Raw genomic sequence first — 27,691 nt, forward strand, 5'->3', positions numbered from 1 at the left:
CTTTGGCTCCAGATGATCGCTTTTTCGAGTTGGGATATAAATTTGAAGATTACCTACGGAATACTCCAGGGCCTCTTGCAATTGTAGATCTTCTGCCTGTTCAGCATCTGGTGGATATGGAACTGTAAGTACTCCTTCCATGAATGTGGAGAAAGTACTTCAATGATTTGAGCCAGGATCTGTTGATATTCTTTTCCCTGTTCAGGAGTAGAACGTACAATTCTAATGTAAGCAGAAATTTACATGTAATTATGATTTTTCTCCATGGAAAATATATTCAGTTTATCAGCTATATCCTTATATACAGTGCAGCAAACCAACATGTACCACTAAATCGTATGGTGACAATATTCACGACCCTCAAAGGGTTGCTTTCGCTTGATTACTTTAAGTTATTAATTATGCTGAAAAGTATGTTTTTCATATTTCATTGATCTATTTATACAAGTAACTAGGTTAAATGGTCAGCCATGTACAGCTGTATATAGTCTGTAATTACAGACTATATACAGTTGTGTTCTTAGACTAATTACAGCAGCTATCTTAGACTAATAGCTGTATTCTTAGACTAATTACAGCAGCTATCTTAGACTAATTATATAGCTGTATTCTTAGACTAATTACAGCTAATTCCTACCAACTCTCCCCCTCAAGTTGGGGCATAGATATCACAAATGCCCAACTTGGATAGAGATGCATTGAATAAGCTACTAATAACTGCATGAGTCATAATATCAGCCAACTGATCTGAACTTCTTGTATAGGGAATTTCAATTGTCCCGAAATCAAGATTATCTTTGATGTAGTTCCTATCAATTTCAACATGCTTTGTCCGATCATGTTGAATAGGATTATTTGCAATCTTAATGGCTGCCATATTATCACAAAATAATACCATAGAACCTTTTGGACTAAACCCAATCTCCTTTAAGAGAATTTTCAGCCAAGAGAGTTCTGTGATAGCATGATGCATAGCTCTATATTCAGCCTCTGCACTAGATAATGAAACCACGTTCTGTTTTTTACTTTTCCAAGACATCAAGTTGCCTCCAACAAAAGCCAAATATCCAGAAGTTGATTTTCTATCCAACTTGCTACCAGCAAAATCAGAGTCTGTATATCCAACCACATCAAAATGTTCGTGTTTGGAGAATAAGACACCTTTTCCTGGAGCTGATTTCAAGTAAGCCAAGATTCGATTAACAGCATTCATGTGTTGATCACTTGGATTGTGCATAAACTGGCTAACAACACTGACTGCATATGCTAAATCTGGCCTGGTATAAGTTAAATAGATTAGTCTACCCATGATCCTTTGATATCTTTCCTTGTTTGTTGGAATCTGATCAGAAAAGAAGGCTAGGCCATGATTCACTTCAATCGGAGTATCTATTGGCTCACAAGCAGACATACCAGTTTCAGCTAGGAGTTCCAATGTATACTTCCTTTGGGAAAGGAAGAGTCCTTGCTTGGACCGTGATACTTCAATGCCAAGAAAATATTTAAGAGTCCCCAAATCTTTAATCTCAAATTCTTTGGCTAAGTAACTTCGAAAGTTCTCAATTTCTTCTTTGTTATTACCTGTTACAATCATATCATCAACATAGACAAGAAGCACGGTAATATCATTGTAGTTACGTTTATAGAACAGCGTGTGATCTGCTGAAGCTTGCTTGAATCCAAACTCCTCCATGGCATGACTCAATCTTCCAAACCATGCCCTTGGTGATTGTTTTAATCCATACAATGCCTTTTTCAGTCTGCACACCTTTCCTTCTTCTAGTGTAAACCCCTGAGAAGGATCCATGAAAACTTCCTCAGTCAACTCACCATGAAGAAAGGCATTCTTCACATCAAATTGTCGTAGAGTCCAGTCTAAATTAACTGCAAGTGACAATATGACACGAACAGTGTTCATCTTGGCAACCGGTGCAAATGTCTCTTGATAGTCAATACCATAGGTTTGAGTGTAGCCTTTTGCAACCAGTCTAGTTTTGTATCTTTCAACTGTCCCATCAGACTTGTATTTGACACTGAATACCCATTTACACCCTACGGTCTTCTTTCTCATTGGTAACTCAACCATTTCCCAAGTAGAATTCTTTTGGAAAGCCATCATTTCTTCTACCATTGCATCTTTCCACATAGGATCATCAAGGGCTTCCTGAAAATGACTAGGAACATTTGCTCTTCAGTTGTCTTCTGTATATGTTCCTAGTCATTTTCAGGAAGTCCTTGATGATCCTAAGTGAAAAGATGCAATGGTAGAAGAAATGATGGCTCTCCAAAAGAATTCTATTTGGGAAATGGTTGAGTTACCAATGGGAAAGAAGACCGTAGGGTGTAAATGGGTATTCAGTGTCAAATACAAGTCTGATGGGACAGTTGAAAGATACAAAGCTAGACTGGTTGCAAAAGGCTACACTCAAACCTATGGTATTGACTATCAAGAGACATTTGCACCCTACGGTTTTCTTTCCCATTGGTAACTCAACCATTTTCCAAGTAGAATTCTTTTGGAGAGCCATCATTTCTTCTACCATTGCATCTTTCCACTTAGGATCATCAAGGGCTTCCTGAAAATGACTAGGAACATATATACAGAAGACAACTGAAGAGCAAATGTCAAGTTTGTCTTAGACAAACGGTGATAGGATATAAAATCAGAAATTGGATAGGAAACATTGGAAGCTTTTGAAAAACCAAGCCTATCAGGTTCTTTTCGTTCACGAAGAGGATATCTTCTATTCTGATCAATATTAGGATATGAGTCAAGACTTTCAGAAGAAGTACATACCTTAGTGTCAATCTTGGAAGATTCATTCGATAGCATGGTAGTATCATCAAGGGAGGTATTATCATTAAGGGAGGTACAAGAACCAGGAGGCATAACAGTGATATCTTTTGTTCTCCTAGAATATCCTTTCTCAAAGAAATGAGCTGGTCTCTCACTATTAGTTTCAATTTTATTTTCCTGACCATCATCTAAAACTAAGGAATTCCCATTTTCCTTTGCATTCTCTATACCTAAGATCCATATCCTTTTTTCTCCTAGCCATTATTTTTCATCTTCTCTACTTTTAATCTCCCCCTGAAAAGGAACCGCAGACATATGTCCAGAAAAATAAGACTCATTTTCACAAAATTGAACATCCATAGACACATAGTAGGTTCTCGTAGGAGGATGAAAACATTTATATCCCTTTTGTGAATTAGAATAGCCAAGGAAAACCAATGTTTTTAAACTCGGACCGGTCAGTGAACCGGAGAGGTGGCCGGTTCGCGGTTCGACCGGTCCGACCGGTCCAACCGGCCGGTTCAAAGGTTCACTGTTTTTTTTTTTTTTTTTAATTTTTAGTGTTAAGTACTAAGCAGGTTTCATTCTACACTTGAACTTTACCAACATAACTTAATTTAAGTTATGATAATAATAAATTTTCTAAAAGTTATACACAAAACATGGAATGATAAATATAATTAAAATATCATAATTCACTACAAGTTTTCATAAATTCATTATAAACATAAATAGATACAATCCAAATGTGCACCAATTATCACAAATAAAAACACAAAAAATAAATAAATTAAATATTGAAATTCTTTTACAACCCTTAAAAAAATCCATAAAAGAGTTCAAGTTAAGATAAACTATTTGAATAGCAAACTTTTATCAGTGGCATGATAAGCAACCACACCACCTTCACAATTTCATCAACTTAAGCTGAAAAAGTTAAAATTTATTATAAAAATATAAATCTAATTGCTCAAACTAAAAAAAACTAAAAATTTTTGAAAAACAAATATACAGTTAAACACATAAAAAATTAATTGCTACTAAACATTACTAATTAACATGTTATATTAAATTCAATGATCCTATACCATTAATTATTTTAAATTCAATTATCAATAGCTTCGATTATGTGCCAACTACCATATTTTTTACCAACCCAATGTTATTATTTGTAATTCCTACCCAATTCCTACACGGATGTGCACTACTTTTGCAAAAATTTCATCATTAATTAATCGAATAAAAATAAAACAAAAATGAGGGAAACATATGAAAATTGAGGGGAAAATGCAAAAAACCAACTAAAGATAATAATATAGAAAAAAACCTTGAAAAGAAAAAAATTAAACTTACTAAAATGTTGGAAAACAATAAAAGTTGAAATTTTCAACTTGTTTACAATCTGCTAAAGATAATAACTTGATAATAATGGTGAAGACTTGAGAAAATCTTGTTGTGGATATTTGGGTTAAAAATGGTTAAGAAGAAAAAATTGAAAAAAAAAATAAGAGAAGAACTTGATTTTTTAATATATTTTTTAGTCAAGTAGAATTCTCAACAAACTTAAGTACAGTCTAGCGGTAAGATTGTCATATTTAAACTTGGAGACCCAGGTTCGAATCTTAGCTACACCATTCTTGATATTTTGTTGAAGAATCTAAAAAACCGCCGGTTCACGGTTCTTAACGGTTCGCACGGTTCGTCCGGGTTTCAACGGTTCTCCATGAACTTCCGGCTTTAGCATTAGACCGGATCGGCCGGTTCGACCGGTTGGACCGGTTCTGAAAACATTGAGGAAAACACATTTGATAGTACGAGGATCAAGTTTATCTCTATGATGAGAATGAACATGAACATAACATACACAATCAAAAACCTCAGCCCAAAAATGTTTTGGAACATGCATAGTAAAACATAAGGCTCGTGCTACTTCAAGAAAGTGACGATTTTTCCGTTCTGCTGTGCCATTCTGCTGGGGTGTGTAAATACAAGTGATTTGATGAAGAATGCCATGTTGTATCATAAAATCAGCAAGAGATCGATTCACAAATTCACGACCATTATCGAAATGAAAAACCTTAATTCTAGTGTTGAATTGAGTAAGAATCATGTTATAAAACTAAGGAATAATATGACAAACATCACTCTTAGATTTCATCAAATATACCCAACTGACTCTAGTACAGTCATCAATAAAAGATACAAAATATTTATGTCCTGAAGTAGAAGTAGTTGAGAAAGGACCCCACACATCAGTATAAACACATGAAAAAGGAGTGACACTTTTATTAAAACTAACTTTGAAAGGAACACGATGGTTTTTTGCATAAACACATTGTTCACATCTTAAGCTAGAAGTTGAAATATTGAAAAATAACTTAGGAAACATATGCTCTAAATAAGAAAAAGATGGATGTCCTAGTCGACGATGCCAAAGGATTATTCTTTCTATGTCTGATGTCCCACTTTTTGTTTGAAAACCTCGAGTAGATATTGTTATGCTTCGATTGTCTTCCCAGTAATATAAACCATCCCTCTCCTTACCAATGCCAATCGTCATCTTCGTAAGATTGTCCTGAAAAACACAATGAGTAGAGTGAAAAATGACAGAACAGTTAAGATGCTTTGTTATTTTACTAATGGATAGGAGATTATTTGAGAGTTTATGTGCAAGTAAAACAGAGGACATAGAAAACTTTGGTGAAAGAGACACATTTCCAGCGCCTATGATTGGCGTAAAATTTCCATTAGCAACCTGTACAGACTTCACAGGTGAAGATGTAAGAGAGTCAATGATAGAAGAGTTACTAGTCATGTGATCAGTAGCCCCTGAATCAATAATCCAAGTGCTAGGATGAGCAGAAATATCGGACAAACCAAAAATACCTTCTTGAGAAGATGCTCGAGAGACATGAGACACAGAAGATGGAGTAGTGTCTATGGCAGCAACATTTTGAGCAACAGTATTATGAACCAATTTTTTATTTTTTCTCTCAGCTTGCTTAAGTTTATACCATTCTGGATAGCCATGCTTTTTCCAACAAACATCAATTGTATGTGTATTCTTATTGCAGTAGGTGCAAAATCGAGACTGAGAGGCTGTAGAATTTCCATTAATGACAATAGGAGTGCTCTTTTGAACAGTTAGAGCTGAAGCCTCAAAGTGTGATTCTGCTCCCATGGCAACTTGTCTTTGTAGTTCTCTACGAACCATGGAGTAGACTTCTTCTAACCTTGGTAAAGGAGAAGTACCTAGAACACGGCTGCGAACTTGATCTAACTTATTATCAAGCCCAGCAAGAAAAATATAAACTCGATCTTCAGCAATACGATTTCTATATTTTTCTTTATCAGCAGCACATGTCATGTCATTGGGCCGTCGATAATCGAGCTCCATAAATGTTGAGTTTAATTCGTTGTAGTATTCTGCTAGAGGCCGACCATCTTGTTGTAAATGAAAAGTCTTCTTCATTAGTTCATAAACTTCAGAGGAATCTGATACATCAAGGTAACTTCTTTTTACAGCATCCCAAACTTCCTTTGTTGTGCCGCATTGTACAAAGTGAGATATCATATTATCACTCATTGAATTAATAAGCCAAGATTTGACGAGAGAATCTTCAGCTTCCCATTCATCATAACTTGAATCATCTACTGCTGGTGCAGCCTTTTTTCCATTAATATAGCCCTTTTTTTTTCTTCCAGCAATATGCATCTGCAAAATTTTGGACCAAACTCGATAATTAATGCCATCCAATTTAATGTGGATGGAAGAAGAAGCATCTTGTATGGTTAGAGTGGAGAGATTCTTGCTGTTAGGAGATTCAACATCAGGTTTGGTTGACATATTGTGATGTGATTAGTGTTTTAGAGAAGAAATTTCAGTACTGTGGGCTATTGAAAGAATGGCTGGAATTTTCAGAGAAGAGGAGAGCAAGGAAAAAAACCCCAATGCTCTGATACCAAGTTATTAATTATGCTGAAAAGTATGTTTTTCATATTTCATTGATCTATTTATACAAGTAACTAGGTTAAATGGTCAGCCATGTACAGCTGTATATAGTCTGTAATTACAGACTATATACAGCTGTGTTCTTAGACTAATTACAACAGCTATCTTAGACTAATTATATAACTGTATTCTTAGACTAATTACAGCAGCTATCTTAGACTAATTATATAGCTGTATTCTTAGACTAATTACAGCTAATTCCTACCAACTCTTTACCTGATTTGAAACTTTGATTTTGAATTTCCTTTTAAATATTCTCGATCGATTTTGCATCTAAATTTTGATTTTTGGATAGAATAAGAAGCTAAAATATAAAATCTACCCAATAGTTGCTAATTGCTTGGTGAAAGGCGCCTTGGTCGCCAATACAGTACTAATCAAAAATGACAAACACTACTGAAACTTCATTGCTTTGGAATACAGTTATCAAGAGATAGATACAATGGATTCTATCCAAATTAGTTGGAGCTGAACCAGTCTTACTAACTATGAGTATGATCCTATCGTTCATGCCTGGCAACGCCAGTGTCTTGCACTCCACTTTGATCCACATTTGTAGCAGAATTCAAACTTGCACCTGCATGCAACAGCACGCCAAACCAAACAAAAAAAAAAAGGGAGAGAGCGTGAATGATTATTAAAGAAGGGTCTTGAAATGAAGCATCGAGATCAGCATATGAGATGTCACAAATTCTAGTCTAACAAGCATTCGTCAGTTGGGGACACTGAGTATGGACTGGAATTCTACAATATTAGTTATTTTTGGATCTTTCAGATCATCAGATCAAGAAAGAAGGGAAGAAAAATATCACATTATAGACATATTGCACTATAGTAGCAAAAGAATCAGCTGACCTGCAAGTCATATGAATACATCCTGCAACCTTGTCAACAACATAATTGCAGTTGGGACATTTGGTCCATTTCTTCTCCTTAGTAAGGACGTGCACCTTCAGATCATCGCTGCCTCTTTCATTCACTTTCAGCTTCTGGAATTGTTTACAGTTGAAACCACCATGCCAGGGGACATAACATCGTGCACAGAACAATCGACGGCATACTGGGCATTCGGACTGTCTGATCATCTTTCCCTTCTTATCGTCATTCAGCAACATGGCTGAGCAATCCTTGAACGGACAATAGAATTTCTGTGAATCGGGGATTGTTGCCTCATTCCAGGCCTTTTCCCATCGAGCAAAAACAATTTCAGGGATTATACCCCTGAGAGAAAAAGGTTGAATGATGTGGTCACAAGTTAAAGTCGGGCAAGTTATCATATGAATGTTTTCTTGGATCTTTGCCTCGACGTGTGTCTGGATACGCAATCACAACAGAAACTGTGAGAACAGGTCTCAAATTTGAACATTTCGTGCCTTTCTTTTCGTTCCATACAAATCTCGCAGTATACTGTTTGTGATTCACCTGCAGCCTGTTTGGCTTTAAATGATGGACTTTTGTGGTGGGATATCTGAAGATTGGCCAGAGAAGCCTGCAGGGCCTCTTCGACCTGTAATTTTTCTGCATATTCAGCATCTGATACCTCTAACCTACTCTCCCCACTTCCTCCAACGATTTCACGCAGATATTTTAGTACGCGTTCCATCAAAGTTGACTACATGTTCATCAAGAAAAAATAAATCTTAAGTACGTTGATTCGGTCTAAGTCTTAAACTTTAAGTAGAAGTTAACTACAATAGGATATATTGTTTGATCGACAAGTAATTGCTCATCTTCTGCTTCCTATTGGTAAACTTCATTGAATTTTAGAGATGAATCTTTTAAAAGCAGGTACATAGAATTGGTTGAACACTGCTGAAATCCACACTTTAACATGAACACCAGACCAGACTTCTTAATCATGGACGTAATATTGCAATGGTAGTGGGGCCAATGCTTCGTTTTTCTATTTATTCATTTTATATAAATTGGGTTGGGTTGATTCTATTGAATTTAATCGAGTTGTTTAGGACTTATTACTCTTGACAAAGTCCTAGCCATCTTAAAAAGATGCTTTTATATTTGTAAAGAAAGGAAACAGCACTCTTTAACCGTTAATTATTTGTTCAATGCGACTAAGGGAACCATTTAAAAGCCTCCTGTTTGTTTGGAGTTGCAGTAGCTTTATCTAAAAGCACTTCAATGAACAGAACTTTCACCAGTAAAAGTACTTACTAAATGCTTGATAAATCCTTATTCAAGTATACGCCCCAAACAATTATTAAAATGTTTAGGACATATATTTGATTAAGTACATTTTCTATTTTCTATTTGTAATTTTAAATGTCTAAAAAATATTTATTTCTTCATCTAGTTAAACAAATTATAATAAAATTGTTAAAGTTAATTTTATTTTTTTTTTCAAAACACAAAAATTATTCTAAAAGCACCGATTTTGAATTTTGTGCTAGAATTGCTTTAAATGTCCAAAACCTCTGCTCCTAATTTTATTTTATTTTTTTTTTGTAATTTCAAACGGCCCCTAAGTTAGTCTAAAATCTACCTAGGTATGAGAAGAACCACTTCAATTTATGTGGTATTTGAAACCGGCAAAATCATAGAGTTTCAGATCACAATGCATATAAAGCTAACAAAATTCTTGGTGAAATGTATGAAAAAAAATAACACGGAAAGTCTATCTTGGAAGTTGAAGTTTCAAGATCACAATGCATATAACGCCAACAAAAATTCTTGGTGAATTACATGGAGAGTCTATCTTGGAAGTTAGAAGTGTTAAAAGACATAAGAGCAAGGTTGTTAGCTAGTGTAGACTTATAAATACCTTATATGACCAACGTATTACATCCTTCCCTGATATGCTGACATTAAGCGCCCCAAACCCTAAATGTAGCATCTATCCTGGTTCCAAAGTTTCCAGCTCCAAGGCCCCCACAAGTCTGTATCGACAACTCCGCTTCCATAGCTTGGAGCCCATCTTCCCAACTTTCTTAACTCTATTGTATGTCTTTCCTCACTTTTTAAACTTTTTTTTTTATGGGTGTAAGTGAGAGGTTTTGAAACTCCTCCCTCTCTCGATGCCGTTCAATCCATTCCTCCCCTCCAAAACGTTATCCCTAATTTTATTTTATATTATGTTGTTTTAATCAATATACGTGAAAAACACATATCCATCATTCAGAGTGGTGATAAAGATTAGGAGCTATGGTGTTTATAGAGTTTAGATTCCTTCACATCATGAGTCTCAAATTAAAAACAAATTCAATCTATTTAAGTCTAATCTAGTGATAAAATAAACCCGAGTAACTATTATACAATGAAAAATTATCATGCGACGAATCTATTTCTTTGAGATTTCGTAACTATTAATACATATAATCTACTTACGTGATTATTTGTGCCTTTAACTTAGTGATAAAATATACATCAATTAATATATTAGAGCACTATATGTGGTCATCAGGTCACACAAACTTCAACTCACTGACTTGGAACACTAAATGAACATAGAAGCGGGACAGTAATTTAACAACCGACTTCCTGTCAAAAAGAAAAAACAGGAAAAAAAGAACTTAAAAACAACTATTGCTGGTCTAAATGTCAAATGAATCCGGTTCAATCTTCAAATTAAGCTCCTTAGACCCATTTAAAAGCATAAAAAAGAGTTTGGTCATTAGCGTTTGATAAATGATAGATACTCCAAACAAAACTGAATGCTGTAATTGATACTCCAAGTCTTGGGTGTTTGGATTGAGAAGATTTGAAACAAAATAATGTGTTTCACAAATTCCAATCACCTTTTTATCTTCCTAATCACCTTTTTATCTCACATACATCACATCACAAAAATTGCTACAGTAATTATCTCAAATAAATCATCCAAATAAACTCCTATCCAAATAAGAATGTGTTTGGATAACCAAATTTTTTTAAATAATATTTCGCTTACATCATAAACATGTTTCTCAACCCATTTTTTTATATTCGCAACCGTTTTTTCAGGCAGCGTACATTCTTTACTTGCGCACTTCTACTATAGTTGTCCATTCGCTAGAGTCTCAAATTTTGAGTTGATAGTACGATAGATGCTTCCCCATAATCAATGGTCTTCAGACAAACTAAATTGAAACTTTACATATGATTTGTGCTGAGGTGCAGAAATTATATTTGCTAACAACCACCGTGAGCTGAACTCCAAGGTTCTCCGCAAGTATAGCAGAATTGAAATCCACACCTGCATCACCACTCATAAAGAAGACATTTTTCAACTTCCCATCTGTTTCTGTTCAGGTAATTGAATGTAGGATTTGTTTGAATCATCCAGGATCCTCGAATGCATAGACAGATAAAGATAAAGAAATGGATAATCTTGATTCAGGGTACCATGTTTGTTTGGACTGAAAATCTTTTCCAGAAAATATTTTCTTCAATTTCTGGTGGTTAGCTGCAAAGAGGTCAGGAAAATTTTTTTCCGGTAGAAAATCTTTTACATAACTTGGTGTAAAATGACTTCCGGAATTAAGATACGGAAGTTAGTTTCTCCCGACAACTATCTATCGCAACTATCTATTGTACAAAACCATCAAGTAATATACCACAGAGATCAAATCAAGAGCAACGTCCCTGCACTTGCTTCTGCAAATCCCACAACTTTCCACCTCTTCGAGCTCTCCTCTTTCCTATGTTCTTCCCTACCATCCCTTTACTCTTGCGCCACACAAACACATTTATGGATTATACAATTCCAGATCTAGATTGGGCTTTGCATTGAGAAGTTTTGGAGAAGAAAAAAATTTCTGGTTTTAGTTTTCTAAAAATTCCCGAGGCCTTCAATGGCCCATTATTACTCTCTATTGCTCCTCTTTCCTGTGCCTACAACATATACGTTTTCCTGGATTGTCGTGTTGAACAATGCTCTGTGATTAGGCTAGGCTGTGATAATCAAGGGATCACCCATTCTAGTCATAGAAGGAGGAAACCACAACAAGATTCTAGAAACAAAAAAAGAAGGAACAAAAAAGTAATGGTACAATCACCATTCACAAAAACAGGAGTGACGAGCACTAGAAAGTAGAAACTGACCTGCAAGTCATGTGTATGCAGCCCTGATTTCTTTCGACGTAGTATTTGCATCTAGGACATCTGTTCCAACTTTTCGCCTTGGCAAGCTCCCTCAGCATAAGATCTTCCCTCCCTCTTTCATCCTCATTCATCCTGTGGAACTCTTCACAATCAACCCCAGGATGCCACGGCACATAACATTGAGCACAAAACAATCTCCGACAAATAGGACACTCGGATTCCCTAATAACTTCATCGCTATCTCTCACCAACATCGCTGAACAATCCTTAAAAGGACAATAAAACTTCTGAGATGCATCAACCAATGCATCACAAAGCATCTCATCCCACTTTTCCAATACATCTTTAGGCATAAAAGACCTACAAGAATCAAACTCAATCGCACTTCCACAATTCACAGCAGGGCACCTGATACCGTGTACATTGTACTCAAGTCTGGCTGCAACATGTTTGCTAATGCATTCGTTACAGAACACGTGGCCGCAACTTTGAATCGTGAACATCTGATCTCTTTCTTTTCTATCCACACAAATTTCACAAAAAATCAGTGAAGATTCGCCCGATTCTGCTGTCATCGCTTCCTCTGCCTGTTCTACTTTAAAACTGAATGATGATGATGATGTAGCAACATTAGCAGCAATATTAAGTGTAGAATAACCCTGAGACGGTTCTGGGAGCATCGAAGCCACTAGAGCTTCTTGCAACTGCAATCCTTGAGCACACCTCACATCTGATACGGGAAAAATCTGATCACCTTCCGCATCTAATTCATCCGCCTCACAGAAAAGTGGAGACAAGTGAAAATCATTACAGGAGAGATCCAATAATGCTGGTTCTTGAGCCATAAGGCATAAGAAACAAGGGAATTTTTGTCTATGAAGGAAGTAGGATGAAGTAGACTACTAGAAAATGTGGGTGTTGCATAGGAAATGAGTAATATGTAGATTCTTCAGATGGCTTAACTTGGAATGACTCCTTCTAGCAAATTAACAGATTCTTTAGATGGCTTAACCTGGAATAACTTGGGATAACTTGGAAGGAGCCTAGCAAATTAACAGATTCTTTAGATGGCTTAACTTGGAATAACTTGGAAGGAGCCTAGCAAATTATTTCAGATGGCTTACCTTGGAAGGAGCCTTCTCTTATTGGAATTCCTGGAGTTTGTTTGTGCCTCTTGTCTTTTCGGTGTCTCTGTCTTCAACGTTTTGACTTCAAGTCAAGCCAATTTAAAAAAGACGTTCCGTACAATTACAATTGGATTATTTCCTGCAATTTGTTATCAAATCGAGCGTATAAGTTCAAGTAACCGCAATACTTTCGGCTTTATCAAAAGGGATAATTTCAGAAACCGTATAAGGGAGGTTTCTGATAATTGCAGAGATCTCCACTCAAGTTTATTAAATTACACCTACCTCCCTTGCTTTTACTATATATATAATAATATAGACCGAGAAGGCTATATTTTTTCTTAAAAATCCTAAACTACCCTTTTTTGTACAAAAATAAAACAAAAATTATTTTGCCAATTGTTTTTTTTCATATTTCAACTAAAACCACTATACTAACAAAATAGTCTAACAAATAGTGTAATTTCAAATTCTAAACCCAAACAATTCCATCATCATATTCATAAAATTGTTTCTCCCAAAACATGCATTCAATTCTGAAGATTTGTTCCATTTTTCAAAAATATTCTCACCATATGGTTCCATGTGGTCAAACTGCAAATCAATTGTTATTGTGTTTGCATAATCTTCAACATAGGATACCATGGTTTGGTTCCATATAAGTGGTTTAACTCCAACTACATGAACCACGTAATGGCCTTGGAAACAATCCTTATGGGAGATTTAGGCATGGATGGGATTAATCAAATTTTTTTTAAAAAAATGCATCATTATGACTATAGAGATCTCCAAGAAATTCATTTTGCCAAAAATCAAAATTTATTTATAACTAATCACACCCCAAACTTCAAACCCAATGCCTACATCTACTTAAAACAAAATAATCTAACCTACCATTAAATCTCCAAACATGCTAACGGCTTAAATACAGAGATGAAGCTCTATCTCCATAGTGAAACCACAACCAACAATTGTCAAGTATAAAAAGAAATAGAAATGTACTTATTAACATCTTAAAAAGTTTTTTAGATGGATGATAGACAAATTAGCAAATTTACCTATTTCAATCCCTCTTCTCTTTTGACCAATGATTGCATTATTTGTTTCATTATTATTGTGTGGCTTTTCATCTCCTTTTAATTTGATCATGAAATAGGATTTTACTTCAATCATCAAATCCAATCCCTCAACTAAACATATGATTTGGCAATTTCAAAGAGAAAAAAGGAAAAATAGGAATATATAGTAGAGTTTAAGGGATCACTTGTGATGTGATTGGCTGCAATTATAGACAATAATTAGTGGTAATTTGAGATCGAATTATAGGAGAAAGGGGTTAACGGATGAGAATAAAGTGATAATAAGTGGGAGAGAATCGTTGTTGGTTGTAACTTGTTAATAGAATCGCTGAAAAGGTCAGGTTTCTCTTTGTTTTTTTAAAATCTCATTTCATTATACTATGAATTATTTATTAAGTGAAGGTCATTATAGTCATTTTATTGTGACAAGGGAGATTGGTGTAATTTGTAATACTTGAGGGGAGTTGAGTGCAATTGTTATAAATCTCAGGAAGGTTTGTGAATTATCCCTTTTCAAAATTTCGAACAAGCCCTTTTTTATCGTGTTTGCGTTCAAACTTTCCATGGCATTAAATTATGGTAGGAATTTGTGATTTGCATTTCTCCAAAAACCTTTTTTTTTTTTTGTAATACAATACAAAAACTCATAAGTTGTAAACTTAGGCCCGTTTAGTAAGTGAATTTTTTGGGTGTTTGTTTAAAATTTTACTGTAACTTATTGTAGAAATTGTAGAAAAAAAATTTGAAGTGTGTAAATTTTTGGATATTTTGAAGTGTATAGTTTAAAATTTTTGAGAAGTTTTTTGAAATTAATATAACTAAAGTTGTTAAAAAACTTGTAGCAGACAAATTTAGTCAAAAAACTTGCCTGCCAAACAAGGCCTTGGATGGTTAAAAAAATAAAGGAAAAATATACCTTCCTTTCGGAAAAACTCTTTTCACGACTCTGAAAAGGGTAAACTGCACTTTTTTCTTTTCTTTTTTTGGTTCTCCAATGGTTTAACAACCAGGCCTAGTGTTTTTCAAATCTACTAATTAGTACCTCTTTATACTTTGGGTAAAAGTGCAAGATGAAGGAAACAAACACGTTTCAATAGTCACCCACCTAATGTTGTGTGGGTTTTCTAAGTTGATTCCTATTTTGTCACTTTTATTTATACAAATTTACCCTCTAGTGGGTTAAGAAAATAGGAAAAAAAATGTTTAGAAGTCGAACTGAAAACTTTACAAGTGCCATTAATTCTTCCTTAATAGCAAAAATATCAATCAATTCCAATATAAAATTGTATAAATTGATGACATTGATCAAGAAAACCGAAGAGGGAAGGGAGGGGGGATAAGTCATTTTGGTATAGGATGTCAATTATATGATACTTCCCAGTGCTTTGACATTTTCCTTCATTTAAAGAGTCATCCATTATTGTCAAAATGACTTCTCTACTCTGGACCAAAATATCAAATTTCACCTATACCCCTTTCCTTTTCTCTTTTTCCTGATCAATCTCACCAAAATAGACAATTATATGTTGGAATTTATAGAAATTTGTGTTGCCGACGAGAAGAAAATTGTGAAGTTTCTACTTTGACCTGTAAACTTTTCTTTTCCCCCCTGTTAACTCTTTTGAGGGTATTTTGTAGGAAAATATGCTGAGAAATGCTAAATGGATTACAAACACTCAGATACTTTAGGTTCAAAATACGTCCATCTTATACTTTTACTCCTTCAACATTAATTATTGTGATTCTAGAACTTCCGAACACTCTTTAACCGTTAATTATTTGTTCAATACGACTAAGAGAACCATTTAAAAGCCTGTTTGTTTGGAGTTGCAGTAGTTTTATCTAAAAGCACTTCAATGAATAGAACTTTCACCAATGAAAGTACTTATTAAATGCTTGATAAATCCTTATTCAAGTATACGCCCCAAACAATATGATAATAAAATTCTTTGACTAAAAGTAATTGTCCGGGCGTTTAATTGAATAAGTACTTTTTCTATTTGATAATCTGCAATTTTAAATTTACAAAAAAATATTTATCTCTTTATTTAGTTAAAAAAATTATAATAAAATTGTTAAAGTTAATTGTTTTTATTTTTGAATTTTAAGCTAGAAAGAATTGCTTTAAATGTCCAAAACCTATGCTCTTAAATTTAAGAAACGGTGAGCACATTTTATTTGCAATTTCAAACTGCCCCTAAGTGAGTCTAAATCTACCTAGGGTATGCAAGCCCTAAGAAGAACCATTTCAATTTATGTGGTATCTAAAACCGGCAAAATCACAACGTTTCAGATCACAATGCATATAATGTTAACAAAATTCTTGGTGAAATGTATGAAAAAAAATAACATGGAAAGTCTATCTTGGAAGTTGAAGTTTCAAGATCATAATGCATATAACGCTAACAAAAATTCTTGGTGAAATATATGAAATAGAATTACATGGAGAGTCTATCTTGGAAGTTTGAAGTGTTAAAAGACATAAGAGCAAGGTTGTAAGTGTAGACTTATAAATACCTTATATGACCAACGTATTACATCCTTCCTTGATATGCTGACGTTAAGCGCCCCAAACCCTAAATGTAGCATCCATCCTGGTCCCAAAGCTTCCAGCTCCAAGGCCCCCAACCTATGACTTCCAGGCCCATAAGTCTGTATCGACAGCTCCGCTTCCATGGAGCTTTTCTTCCCAACTTCCTTGACTCTATTGTATTTTTTATTGGGAACAAACGTACTAAAATAAAAAGGGCATGGAAAGGCAAAGTGAGAGATGCAAGGGAACGTCTTACGATTAACCAACCAGCTCTAAATTGATTCTTTTCATGTCACATGATGCTGCAAGAAAAGGAAAAGGAAAAGGAATAGAAGTAGAACAGACAACCTTATTGAACAAGCAATTTCTTCTCCATTTCAGTTCAATTTAGTTCAACAAAACATCCATCAAGCCCAGATCAAGTCTTGGAACCTAGTAACAAAAAGTGTGTTTGGATAACCAAATTTTTTCAAATAATATTTCGCTTACATCATAAACACATTTCTCAACCCTTTTTTTTTTTATATTTTCAACCGCCTTTTTACGTCCGGTACATTCTTTACTTGTGCACTGCTACTATAGTTGTCCATTTGCTAGAGTCTCAAGTTTTGAGTTGATAGTACTATAGATGCTTCCCCATAATCAATGGTCTTCAGACAAACTAAGTTGAAACTTGTACATAAGATTCGTGCTGAGGTGCAGAAATTATGTTTGCTGACAACCACCGTGAGTTGAACTCCAAGGTTCTCCACAAGCATAGCAGAATTGAAATCCACACCTGCATCACCACTCATAAAGAAGACATTTTTCAACTTCCCATCTGTTTCTGTTCAAGTAATTGAATGTAGGATTTGTTTGTTTGAATCATCCAGGATCCTCGAATGCATAGACAGATAAAGATAAAGAAATGGATAATTTTGATTCAGGGTCTGTTTGTCTGGACTGAAAATCTTTTCCAGAAAATATTTTCTTCAATTTCTGGTGTTTGGCTGCAAAAAGGTCAGGAAAATTTTTTTCCGGTAGAAAATCTTTTACATAACTTGGTGTAAAATGAATTCTGGAATTAAGATACGGAAGTTAATTTCTCCCGACAACTATCTATCGCAACTTATCAGTCTCCTTGGCGCTTCTCTATTGTACAAAACCATCAAGTAATATACCACAGGGATCAAATCAAGAGCAACGTCCCTGCACTTGCTTCTGCAAATCCCACATCTTTCCACCTCTTCGAGCTCTCCTCTTTCTTATGTTCCTCCCTATTATCCCTTTTCTCTTGTGCCACACAAAACACATTTATGGATCAGACAATTCTAGACCTAGATTGGGCTTTGCATTGAGAAGTTTTGGAGAAGAAAAAAAAAAAAGTGAAGCCAATGGAGGCAGGAGGAACATTTTTAGAAGAAGATTTGATACAATAAACATCAAGTTTCAATTGCTAATTTCTTATAATGGTTCAATCAGTGGTAAGCATATTTTTATTACAATGACACTCAACCAGGTTTGGGAGATTGTGAGTTCCTGGTTCTGGTCTTTGAACAATGCTCTGTGATTAGGCTAGGCTGTGATAATCAAGGGATCACCCATACTAGTCATAGAAGGAGGAAGCCACAACAAGATTCTAGAAACAAAAAAAAAATAAAAGTAATGGTACAATCACCATTCCCAAACACAGGAGCGACGAGCACTAGAAAGGGCTAATTGATCAGAATATAGACGAAAAAAAAAAAGGTCAGACAACTACGGTTCTGACATTGGATCTGTATAAATCTATGGGTGCCGGGCTGACACAGCCCGGCACCTGACAACTTTAAAACCTGACAACTTTAAAAAAAAAAATTGGTGTGTCAGGTGCCGGGCTGTGTCAGCCCGGCACCTGACAGCTTTGGAAAAAAACTTCATTGTCAGGTGCCGGGCTGTATCAGCCCGGCACCTGACAGCTTTTTAAAGCTAATTCAATTTTCTGTCTTCTGATTCAATTGTTAAGAAGCCGCAGAGTTTTTGTATTTATGAGATGTCGACTAATAAGTGGTGCTTCTTAGTTGGTGGAATCTCACCTTAGTATCCAGTTGTTTAAATTTGTTTAATGGATTAATTAAATTAGTTTAACTAAAATTGATGTATTTAGCATAACTTAAGTATAGATATTAGTGTTATTAGTTTAATACAATTTACTTTATTATGCAAATTAGTTGATAATTAGTTTATGTTATTTAGTAAACAATTATTTGAATTAGTTTAGTCGATTAATTAGTTGAATTAATTGTGGAATTAGTTAAATTTAAGAGGTTCGATTAAATGAATTTAGATGTATTTGGCGAGGTTAGTTTATGTTATTTAGTATATGTTATTAGTTTAATTAGTTTAAATGAATTTCGATTAAATGAATTTAAATGAATTAGTTTACTGTTTAGGGTTTAATGTTTAGGGTTTTAGGGTTTAGGGTTTAGGGTTTAGTGTTTAGGGTTTGGGGTTTGATCTTTTGCATGATGCAACATGTCACAAATTGGAATTGATAATTACTAATCATATCACAATTTCAGCCTTACGATATTTTCTTGAGAATAAAATGAGAAACTATAAATGAAAGAGGAAAATTCAAAATTAAAAGAATATGGATACTAGATAATTGTATTTCAAGTCAAGTGATTTGAATATTTTTTAATCATTTAAGGAAAAGATAGAATTCTACAGTTTCTCTTTTTCAATTTCAATCATTAAGATATCAATTTTTGTGAAAAAAGAAGAAAATTTAAAGAAACAATAAAGTGACAAAGAAAATATAATACCACAAAAAAGGAACAAAAAAATGCCAGAGAAAGAAGAGTTAATAATAGTATAGGTATAATTGTGTCCAATGCAAGATAAAGCGAGACAAAAAAATTGTTAGGAGCTACCGTGAAAAATGATATATATTTTAAGAAATTTAATTACGACGCCTGGATTTGCTTGGATTGTAAGTTATTTGGGATATTTTTACTGTAACACTTTTTGTGATGTGATGTATATGAGATAAAAAGGTAATTGGGAAGATAAAAAGGTGTATTGAAAATTGTAATGATGTTGTAAACAAATAAAATTGAAGAAATAATGCTCAATCCAAAATATTATAAAAATTTTTGTCAAGATGCCTTGACCCAAAAATTTTTTTTTTTTCACCTTTTGCGTGTTTGTAAAAGTTGAATGTCAAATGTGTTTTTTATTTTTATTTTTCTATACCGATTCAAATTTTGACTCATACTTATAGCAAAAGTTACAAGCACCATTCTCATTGATCTAAACTAAAATAAGCCCAGCTAGTAATTTTGTTTACTTTTCCTATTTGCCTCTTTTTTTTCCTGTGTATAATTTCCGGCTACCCCGTTTCCTGAATCAGCAGCAACATATGCAACTTGAGTTGGAATCCGTCAATACTTAGTTATGCTATAATAATATTGAACTCTGCAAGGGTACATACTAGATTCAATTCCATGCCAATTTTGACACTTTCTTTGTCAAATTTTTTATTTTGGTTGACCTTTATCAGATTATATAGTGCCCTATTCAAATTAATCTTCATGCAACACAACTTTTCGGGTCTCTCCCTTTCTCAACCAAAACACAAAATGGATATCTTTGGTTTGGGATGCTTTGATGGGCGCCGGGCTATGACAACTTAAAAAAAAAATAAAGTGGTGTCAGTCAGCCCGGCACCTGACAACTTTTAAAAAAAAAAATTGGTGTGACAGCCCGGCACCCATAGATTTATACAACCCCCATGCCAGAACCGTAGTTGTCTGACCTTTTTTTTTTACGTCTATATTCTGATCAATTAGCCGAAAGAAAGTAGAAACTGACCTGCAAGTCATGTGTATGCAGCCCTGATTTTTTTCGACGTAGTATTTGCATCTAGGACATCTGTTCCAACTTTTCGCCTTGGCAAGCTCCCTCAGCATAAGATCTTCCCTTCCTCTTTCATCCTGATTCAGCCTGAGGAGCTCTTCACAATCAACCCCAGGATGCCACGGCACATGACATCGAGCACAAAACAATCTCCGACAAACAGGACACTCGGATTCCCTAATAACTTCATCGCTATCTCTCACCAACATCGCCGAACAATCCTTAAAAGGACAATAAAACTTCTGAGATGCATCAACCATTGCATCACAAAGCATCTCATCCCACTTTTCCAATACATCTTTAGGCATAAAAGACCTACAAGAATCAAACTCAATCGCCCTCCCACAATTCACTGCAGGGCACCTGATACCGTGTACATTGTACTCAAGTCTGGCTGCAACATGTTTGCTAATGCATTCGTTACAGAACACGTGGCCGCAACTTTGAATCGTGAACATCTGATCACTTTCTTTTCTATCCACACAAATTTCACAAAAACTCAGTGAAGATTCGCCCGATTCTGCTGTCACTGCTTCCTCTGCCTGTTCTACTTTAAAACTCGCTGATGATGATGATGATGCAGCATTAGCAGCAATATTAAGTGTCGAATAACCCTGAGACGGTTCTGGGAGCATCGAAGCCACTAGAGCTTCTTGCAACTGCAATCCTTCAGCATACTTCACATCTGATACGGGAAAAATCTGATCATCTTCCGAATCTAATTCATCCGTCTCACGAAAAAGTGCAGACAAGTAAAAATCATCACAGGAGAGATCCAATAATGCCGGTTCTTGAGCCATAACGCATAAGAAACAAGGGAATTTTTTGTCTATGAAGGAATTAGGATGAAGTAAACTACTAGAAAATGGGGGTTTTGGATAGGAAATGAGTAATATGTAGATTCTTCAGATGGCTTACCTTGGAAGCAGCCTTCTCTTATTGGAATTCCGGGAGTTTGTTTGTGACTCGTCTTTTCGGTGTCTTTATCTTCGACATTTTGACTTCAAGTCAAGCCAATTTGAAAGATGTTCCGTACAATTACAATTGGATTATTTCCTACAATTTGTTATCAAATCGAGCGTATAAGTTCAAGTAACCGCGTTACTTTCGGCTTTATCAAAATTTCCGACAAGCCCTTTTTATCGTGCTTGCGTTCAAACTTTCCGTGGCATTAACTTATGGTGGGAATTTGTGATTTGCATTTCTCCAAAAACTTTTTTTTTTTTTTTGGGTAATACAATACAAAAACTCATAGGTTGCAAACTTAGGTCTCGTTTCGCAAGTCAATTTCTTGGATATTTATCTAAAATTTTACTGTAGAAGATGTAGAAAAAATTTTTGAAGTGTATAAATACTTGGATATTTTGAAGTGTATAATTTAAAAAGTTTGAGAAGTTTTTTGAAATTACTGTAATTAAAGTTGTTAAAAAACTTATAGCAGAGAAACTTAACCAAAAACTTGCTTGTCAAACAAGGCCTTAGATGGTCGGAAAAAAAAAGAAGGAAAATATACCTTCCTTTCGGAAAAACTCTTTTCGCGACTCTGAAAAGCGTACACCGCACTTTTTCTTTTCTTTTTTTTTGGCTCTCCAATGGTTTAACAACTAGGCCTAGTGTTTTTCAAATCTAATAATTAGTACCGCTTTATACTTTGGGTGAAAGTGCAAGATGAAGGCACGTTTTCGAGAGTCACCCACCGAATGTTGTGTGGGTTTTCTAAGTTGATTACTATTTTGTCACTTTCATTTATACAAATTTACCCTCTAGTGGGTTAAGAAAATGAGAAGAAAAAAAAGTTTAGAAGTGGAACTGAAAACAAACTTTACGAGTGCCGTTAATTCTTCAAAATTCTCGTGCAAGTGAACCAATAACTAATTCATTGCAATGGGACGAACATGGCTAACACGAAACAATTACTCCTCTAACTGAAAAAAGAAAATCACTCAGGAAAAAAAATAAAATAATTGCCTCATGAAATAGTAGTGATTGTCTTTTCTTTTTTCAGAGAAATTCCACCAAGCATATGAAAATTGGACAAAGTCTTGGTAAGATTTACAGATATTTTGTCTCTCTTCTTCCGAAAGGGCAGCTAAATCGACAATCACACACCATAATCGGCAGCTGTAGAGCCTTGTCTGCAGTTGTGCTGCATCAAAAATCCAGATGTTTTTGCGCTATAATGTCCTCTAGATTAGCTGCCAATTTGCTGTTGCCTTTGCTTATTTTGGCACGCCAGCAGCTAGTCTTGCTCTCAAGTCCTTTCTCAAGATTTTGCCAGATGGTGACTTCGGAATGGCATCAACAAAAAACACACGGTTTATTCTCTTGTAGAATATCACCTGCTCACCACGGAAAACAGCAAAAAAGAACACCAATTTAATGGCCTGAAAGCAGCAAAAACTCAAAAACAACGATTGAATATCCAGCTTTACTATAATGGAATGACCTGTTTCTTGATATATTCCTTAATTTCATCCTCGGTGATATTGGAATCTTTTGATTTCACAACAAAAGCAACTGGAACTTCGCCTGCTGCATCATCCTTCATTCTGAAATTGACCAACAACGATGCTAAGGATCGCTTTTTCACTTGATAGTCAAAAAACATAGCATGGTGGTAATTAAGGACATAAACTGTTGTCTTGATGACAACAACATTGACACCCCTTTTGTCTAAAGGTAATTAATCACTTTCGACTTACGGGACAACAGCAGCATCTGAGATGTCAGAGTTAGCGAGGAGCAGGGCTTCAAGTTCTGCGGGTGCGACTTGGAACCCCTTGTACTTGATTAGCTCCTTAAGGCGATCAACGATGAAAAGTTCATCATCCTCGTCAATGTAGCCTACATCACCTGTATGTAACCAACCATCTTCGTCTATGGTTGCTTTTGTGGCTTCAGGGTCATCAAGATAGCCTAGACAGTGAGCAAAATAAGAAACAGGTCACTCGGGTTTCATCACTCCCGTCCAGGAAAACTTGTACTGCTACACTGTTAAGATCTGTAGTAGGATGACTTTCTTTCCCGACCCTCAAAAATTGACGGGACTAATTATCCGTGTTAGTTTTCTTTCTTAGGTGAGTGATTGAAACAAATTTAAGTTTCTCTGCCAAAAGAATTACTAGTTTTACTGCTATATTTCTTGAGCTCTGCCCAGGAAAAACAAGAGTATGACTTTTTTTTTTTTTCCATAGACAGAATCAACACACGCACACTTAATTTAACACAGAACGCAGAGGTAACACCGAACACACCGGCCCAAACGAGCAATCTAAGGTGGGACCCACGAGAAACATCCATGAGGTTTCTTTTAATATCACCTGGGATCCCAAAGGTTTTAAAAATATCACTTACCTCCTTTACTTTTGTTATTTGTGTAACAAAATTTTTAAAAACCCTAAACTACTCTTTCACTTTCTAAATAAAAATATTTCTAGACCACTTTGTTCACTTCAAGAAAACCATCACCTCAAAAACAATCTCTTGTAGTACTACCACATCATAATGTTATACCCCATAAAATTATAAATTTGAAAAGAAATACACTTGCATCAATTTAACTCTATATGTTCAAAACGATTTCTTATGAATTTATATTTTTTTTCAACATCTTCTCAACTCTTGCTAAAACCATTAAACTGTATCAATCATTATAAAAATCAATTCAAACTAAACAAATAAATCATATATTACTTTATCACAATCACAAAAAGTAAAATATAAACAAAATTCAATTTATTATAATTTATAAATAAAATATTTCATAGTCATCCAAAAAATGAGTCAAAGAGAATGATGATGCAAAGAGAAAAAGAAAAAAATGACTTTTATTTCTTTTTTCTTTTTTTAATTTTTGAGCTCCATTTATTTGATGTGTTGTGAATTATGTGTCCAGTAAGGATTAATATAGTCTTTTTACAATTATGAAGAAAGATAAGTAATATTTCTAAAATCTTAAGAGTGTCAAGTGATATTATAAGAAACCTCCCTGATATTGGCTACAAAAGGACGGATGATTGTCATAATGATTCTGTGTATTTGATTAACAAGCATTCTTTTGTTTTCTCTCATTGTTAGGTTTACCTAATTCTGTTCCTCATCTAAATTATGACCCATCAGTCGCCAGCTCGAAACAACCTAGATTTTCCGAGTTTTAGGTACCTGGTTTACCATAGTTTTTTTTTTTTTTTTTGGTGGATGGGTAGAACTCCAATTTTGGAGTTGTAATTTCAACCTACAATGTTGTTCATATCTTTTAAAGTATAGAAAATAGTTACACAAATAAAGATCCAATAAGCAGCCTTAGAGACTCTTTTTGACTCTGTTAAATATATATATATATATCACATAACATCCTATTTATAACCACACCTACCTTTCATGATTTGGTCACCTCTGATGCAGATTTCTCCAGGTTGGTTTCGGGGTAAAGAGGAACCAGTTTCGGGATCTACAATCTTCATTTCAGCATTTCTAACAACGGAACCACATCCGCCTGATTTAACCTCAAAGGGATCCTTAGCAAATGCTGAGCACATTGCTAGCACAGGGCCGGCTTCTGTCATCCCATAACCCTGCATGCATTTTCTACCATTAATATTTGTTCCTCAACTGAATCAGACAATTAATCAGCTACTTTCCCTAATGTCTAGTCATGCATCATCAGCTTTCCTTTTCTTTTTTTTTTTTTTTTTGGCTTTGGTTTTCCTGTGGGGTTGAAATTTTTCTGGGTCACCACGGTGGCTTTAAATTATGTATACTCTGAACTCAAATATATAAACTTTTTTGAAAGAAATGCATATTTAAAGCTATTTCATTGAGCATAAATCATAAATGAAAATGATTTTTCTTCCCCTTTCAGTGAAGAGTTCCCGTTTGGATTGCATTTTCCGTCATTTTTCATGGAAAAATTACTGTAGCGATTTGATGTATGTGAGGAAAAAAGCTAATAGGGAAATGTGTTCACGGAAAATGACAAAATTTTTCTATGGAAAACAGCAATCCAAGCAAGGCCATATGTATGAGTACACACAAGAATTTACGTAGAATGTGTTGTTAATTAATATTGTGTTTATACTTTTGAACAAGTATTCTAACCATATTCGCACAAGAACACACACAAAGAAGTTTTGCATCATTGTTTTCTTGTTCCCATCTTGGTAGGCCTGCATAGTTCTTAGTCTAATTCTTTAGTTGATGTTTGGATATCAAATTTTTTCAAATAATATTTTGTTTTTACCGTATACATATTTTTCAATTCACTTTTTTATATTTTCAATCACCCTTTTATCTTACCTACATTACATCACAATCACAAAAAAGTGCTACCGTAATTATTCCAAACATTAAATTCACCCACAAGCATTAAATTCCCAAAGCTAAAATGTTAAATTACATAGATCCTGCCCATCCTCATCCTTCCCACACCCAAAACTAAAAGCGGAAAACCAAGTTGATGCTAACAAAGAAATTGTAGGACGCAGAATAATAGATCATGGTAATTTTGACCCGCAATCAGCAATCAAATAGGACTAATGCCTCCAGTCCTATATCCTTCTCAATGCTGACCCGGAGCAACCTAAACTAAATGATAGTTCTCAGTTCTGAAATTCATATAGGTCACAAAAGTGAATTGATTTTCGCACTCCCCCATTTAATTCAACCTCTGCCAATATACAGTCTTCAAAAAGAGTGCTAGAAACTAGCTGGAAAGTGCATATTCACACACTCCAATTCCAGTGCCGTGGCTTCCCCCCCACCACAAAAATATTCCTCATACGTCGTACACCAAAAGAAATGAAAGCTAAACAAGGGGAAATAAAAAAAATCTATGCCTGCCTAAAACCAATAAAAAGTTATACTAGTAGTTAGTAGTAAGTCTATATCATTTACCTGACCAAGTTTGGCGTTAGGAAATTTGGTTCTAACAGCATCTTCAAGCTCCTTACCCAATGGTGCCGCTCCAGACATGACAGTCTTCACCGACGAAAGGTCATATTCATCAACCTCTGGACTTTTGGCTATGGCCAGAACAATTGGTGGCACAAATGGCCCAATTGTGACCTTATATTTTTGAATCAATTCCAAGAACGGAATTATGTCAAATTTCTGCATGATCAAGATTGTTGTGCCGGCCCTCAACCCACATAGCAAAATTGAGTTCAGCGAATATATGTGGAACAGAGGCAAAACGCACATCATCACTTGATTGTGTATATAGAAATTTGGGTTTTCTCCGTCAACCTGTTGTGCCACGCTAGTGACAAGTCCCTTGTGGGTCAACATCACCCCCTTGGGCAGTCCAGTAGTCCCGGAGGAGTACGGCAGCGCCACCACATCATCAGGGCTGATCTCGACGTCCGGCATTTCCCTTTCATCGGCCCCGGTTAGCTCCGAGAAGTGTAAACAACCTTCCGGTGCAGAGTCGATGCACATGACTTTCACCCCATTTTCACATGCATAGTCCTTGACCTTTTCGACATAACAGCCTTGCGTGATGATGAGCTTTGCGTTGGATGCCTTGGCTTGCTTTATGACTTCGGCAGAGGTGAAATATGGATTGGCCATCGAGGATATGGCTCCCCGGAAAGATGCACCGAGGAAGGCGAACACGAATTCCGGCGAGTTTGGCAGCAGGATCATGATCGTATCTCCTTGCTGTATACCAACTTTGTTAAGCCCGGATGCAACTCTTCTTGCTGTGAGCTCAACTTCTTCGAAAGTGTAAATTTCATCGGTGGCGCCATTTATCAAACAAGCCTGTGATCTGAACTTAGGAAGGTCTTCGAAACAGTAAGTGTGCAGGGACAGATGTTTTGGGATGTAAATATCAGGGAGCCTTGATCGGAATATGATTTCTTCTTGCTTTGTTTTGACAGCCATTGAAAAAGGGCTTATTGAAGGGTTACTACAAGCTAGGGAAGAAATTAAGAGATTCAAGAAATGGAACCAGTCAAAAGGAGGCGCGATGTAATTATTCTGCTCTCCTGGGAGTCCATTGGGCAGATGGGGCAATATTAATATGCGGGGCTCATATTGTTGTAGGTAGATGGAGGGGATTGGTTGGTGAAATGGAGGATGATCAGGTATATGGGGGTTGTTCAGGGGTAAAACCGAGAAAAGATGTTTGATGTTCATGATTGATTCGGGGGGTTTTGGTTTGTGGGCGTGTGGTAGGTGGGAATTGAGAGCTAGCTACTTTCCCTTGTCAAACCCGAATAAATTATA

The 27,691-nt window shown here is 35.4% G+C and overlaps 4 protein-coding genes across 6 annotated transcripts; all 4 read right to left on the bottom strand.

Annotated features, from left to right (window-relative positions):
• Positions 1–649: 649 nt before the first annotated feature.
• On the bottom strand, positions 650–6,644 carry LOC140005826 (uncharacterized). Its single transcript, XM_072046788.1, has 6 exons — positions 5,478–6,644; positions 5,279–5,372; positions 2,798–3,027; positions 2,684–2,749; positions 2,469–2,576; positions 650–2,164 (listed from the first exon to the last, which is right to left on the bottom strand). Exons 1-6 carry the CDS (start codon positions 6,642–6,644, stop codon positions 650–652), a joined length of 3,180 nt encoding a protein of 1,059 aa, XP_071902889.1.
• Positions 6,645–10,617: 3,973 nt separating this feature from the next.
• On the bottom strand, positions 10,618–16,786 carry LOC113739668 (E3 ubiquitin-protein ligase RSL1-like). 3 transcript variants are annotated; one of them, XM_072047256.1, is made up of 4 exons: positions 16,570–16,786; positions 12,971–13,112; positions 11,847–12,576; positions 10,618–10,998 (listed from the first exon to the last, which is right to left on the bottom strand). In XM_072047256.1, the coding sequence occupies exons 3-4, from the start codon at positions 12,524–12,526 to the stop codon at positions 10,935–10,937; spliced, it is 744 nt and encodes a 247-aa protein (XP_071903357.1). In that variant the 5' UTR covers positions 12,527–12,576; positions 12,971–13,112; positions 16,570–16,786; the 3' UTR covers positions 10,618–10,934. The 3 variants fall into 3 exon arrangements, with proteins under 3 accessions (XP_071903357.1, XP_027122753.1, XP_027122750.1); XM_027266952.2 differs by having other exon boundaries at positions 11,847–12,609; XM_027266949.2 differs by having other exon boundaries at positions 11,847–13,112.
• Positions 16,787–17,021: 235 nt separating this feature from the next.
• LOC113741618 (E3 ubiquitin-protein ligase RSL1-like) lies at positions 17,022–21,454 on the bottom strand. Its single transcript, XM_027269186.2, has 2 exons — positions 20,420–21,454; positions 17,022–17,363 (listed from the first exon to the last, which is right to left on the bottom strand). Exons 1-2 carry the CDS (start codon positions 21,262–21,264, stop codon positions 17,291–17,293), a joined length of 918 nt encoding a protein of 305 aa, XP_027124987.1. The 5' UTR covers positions 21,265–21,454; the 3' UTR covers positions 17,022–17,290.
• A 966-nt stretch (positions 21,455–22,420) lies between these two features.
• LOC113741695 (4-coumarate--CoA ligase 1) lies at positions 22,421–27,669 on the bottom strand. Its single transcript, XM_027269289.2, has 5 exons — positions 26,357–27,669; positions 24,840–25,038; positions 23,167–23,380; positions 22,911–23,013; positions 22,421–22,803 (listed from the first exon to the last, which is right to left on the bottom strand). The coding sequence occupies exons 1-5, from the start codon at positions 27,599–27,601 to the stop codon at positions 22,684–22,686; spliced, it is 1,881 nt and encodes a 626-aa protein (XP_027125090.2). The 5' UTR covers positions 27,602–27,669; the 3' UTR covers positions 22,421–22,683.
• Positions 27,670–27,691: the final 22 nt, after the last annotated feature.

This window comes from Coffea arabica, chromosome 4e, assembly GCF_036785885.1.
Source record: "Coffea arabica cultivar ET-39 chromosome 4e, Coffea Arabica ET-39 HiFi, whole genome shotgun sequence".
NCBI lineage: Eukaryota > Viridiplantae > Streptophyta > Magnoliopsida > Gentianales > Rubiaceae > Coffea > Coffea arabica.

What these genes read in the sequence shown, in the direction of transcription:
- LOC140005826 (XM_072046788.1), bottom strand. Translation starts at nt 6,644, where the DNA reads ATGTCAACCAAACCTGATGTTGAATCTCCTAACAGCAAGAATCTCTCC. An exon ending in CAAAGTTTTCTATGTCCTCT is followed by an intron (nt 5,373 to 5,477) that starts GTTTTACTTGCA and finishes TGTGTTTTTCAG; the next exon opens with GACAATCTTACGAAGATGAC. An exon ending in GTTTTTCAAAAGCTTCCAAT is followed by an intron (nt 2,577 to 2,683) that starts GTTTCCTATCCA and finishes AGTCATTTTCAG; the next exon opens with GAAGCCCTTGATGATCCTAA.
- LOC113739668 (XM_027266949.2), bottom strand. Translation starts at nt 12,691, where the DNA reads ATGGCTCAAGAACCAGCATTATTGGATCTCTCCTGTAATGATTTTCAC. An exon ending in TGCATACACATGACTTGCAG is followed by an intron (nt 10,999 to 11,846) that starts GTCAGTTTCTAC and finishes GTGGTGATGCAG; the next exon opens with GTGTGGATTTCAATTCTGCT.
- LOC113741618 (XM_027269186.2), bottom strand. Translation starts at nt 21,264, where the DNA reads ATGGCTCAAGAACCGGCATTATTGGATCTCTCCTGTGATGATTTTTAC. An exon ending in TGCATACACATGACTTGCAG is followed by an intron (nt 17,364 to 20,419) that starts GTCAGTTTCTAC and finishes GTGGTGATGCAG; the next exon opens with GTGTGGATTTCAATTCTGCT.
- LOC113741695 (XM_027269289.2), bottom strand. Translation starts at nt 27,601, where the DNA reads ATGAACATCAAACATCTTTTCTCGGTTTTACCCCTGAACAACCCCCAT. An exon ending in TCAGATGCTGCTGTTGTCCC is followed by an intron (nt 23,014 to 23,166) that starts GTAAGTCGAAAG and finishes GGTCAATTTCAG; the next exon opens with AATGAAGGATGATGCAGCAG. An exon ending in AGGAATATATCAAGAAACAG is followed by an intron (nt 22,804 to 22,910) that starts GTCATTCCATTA and finishes CGTGGTGAGCAG; the next exon opens with GTGATATTCTACAAGAGAAT.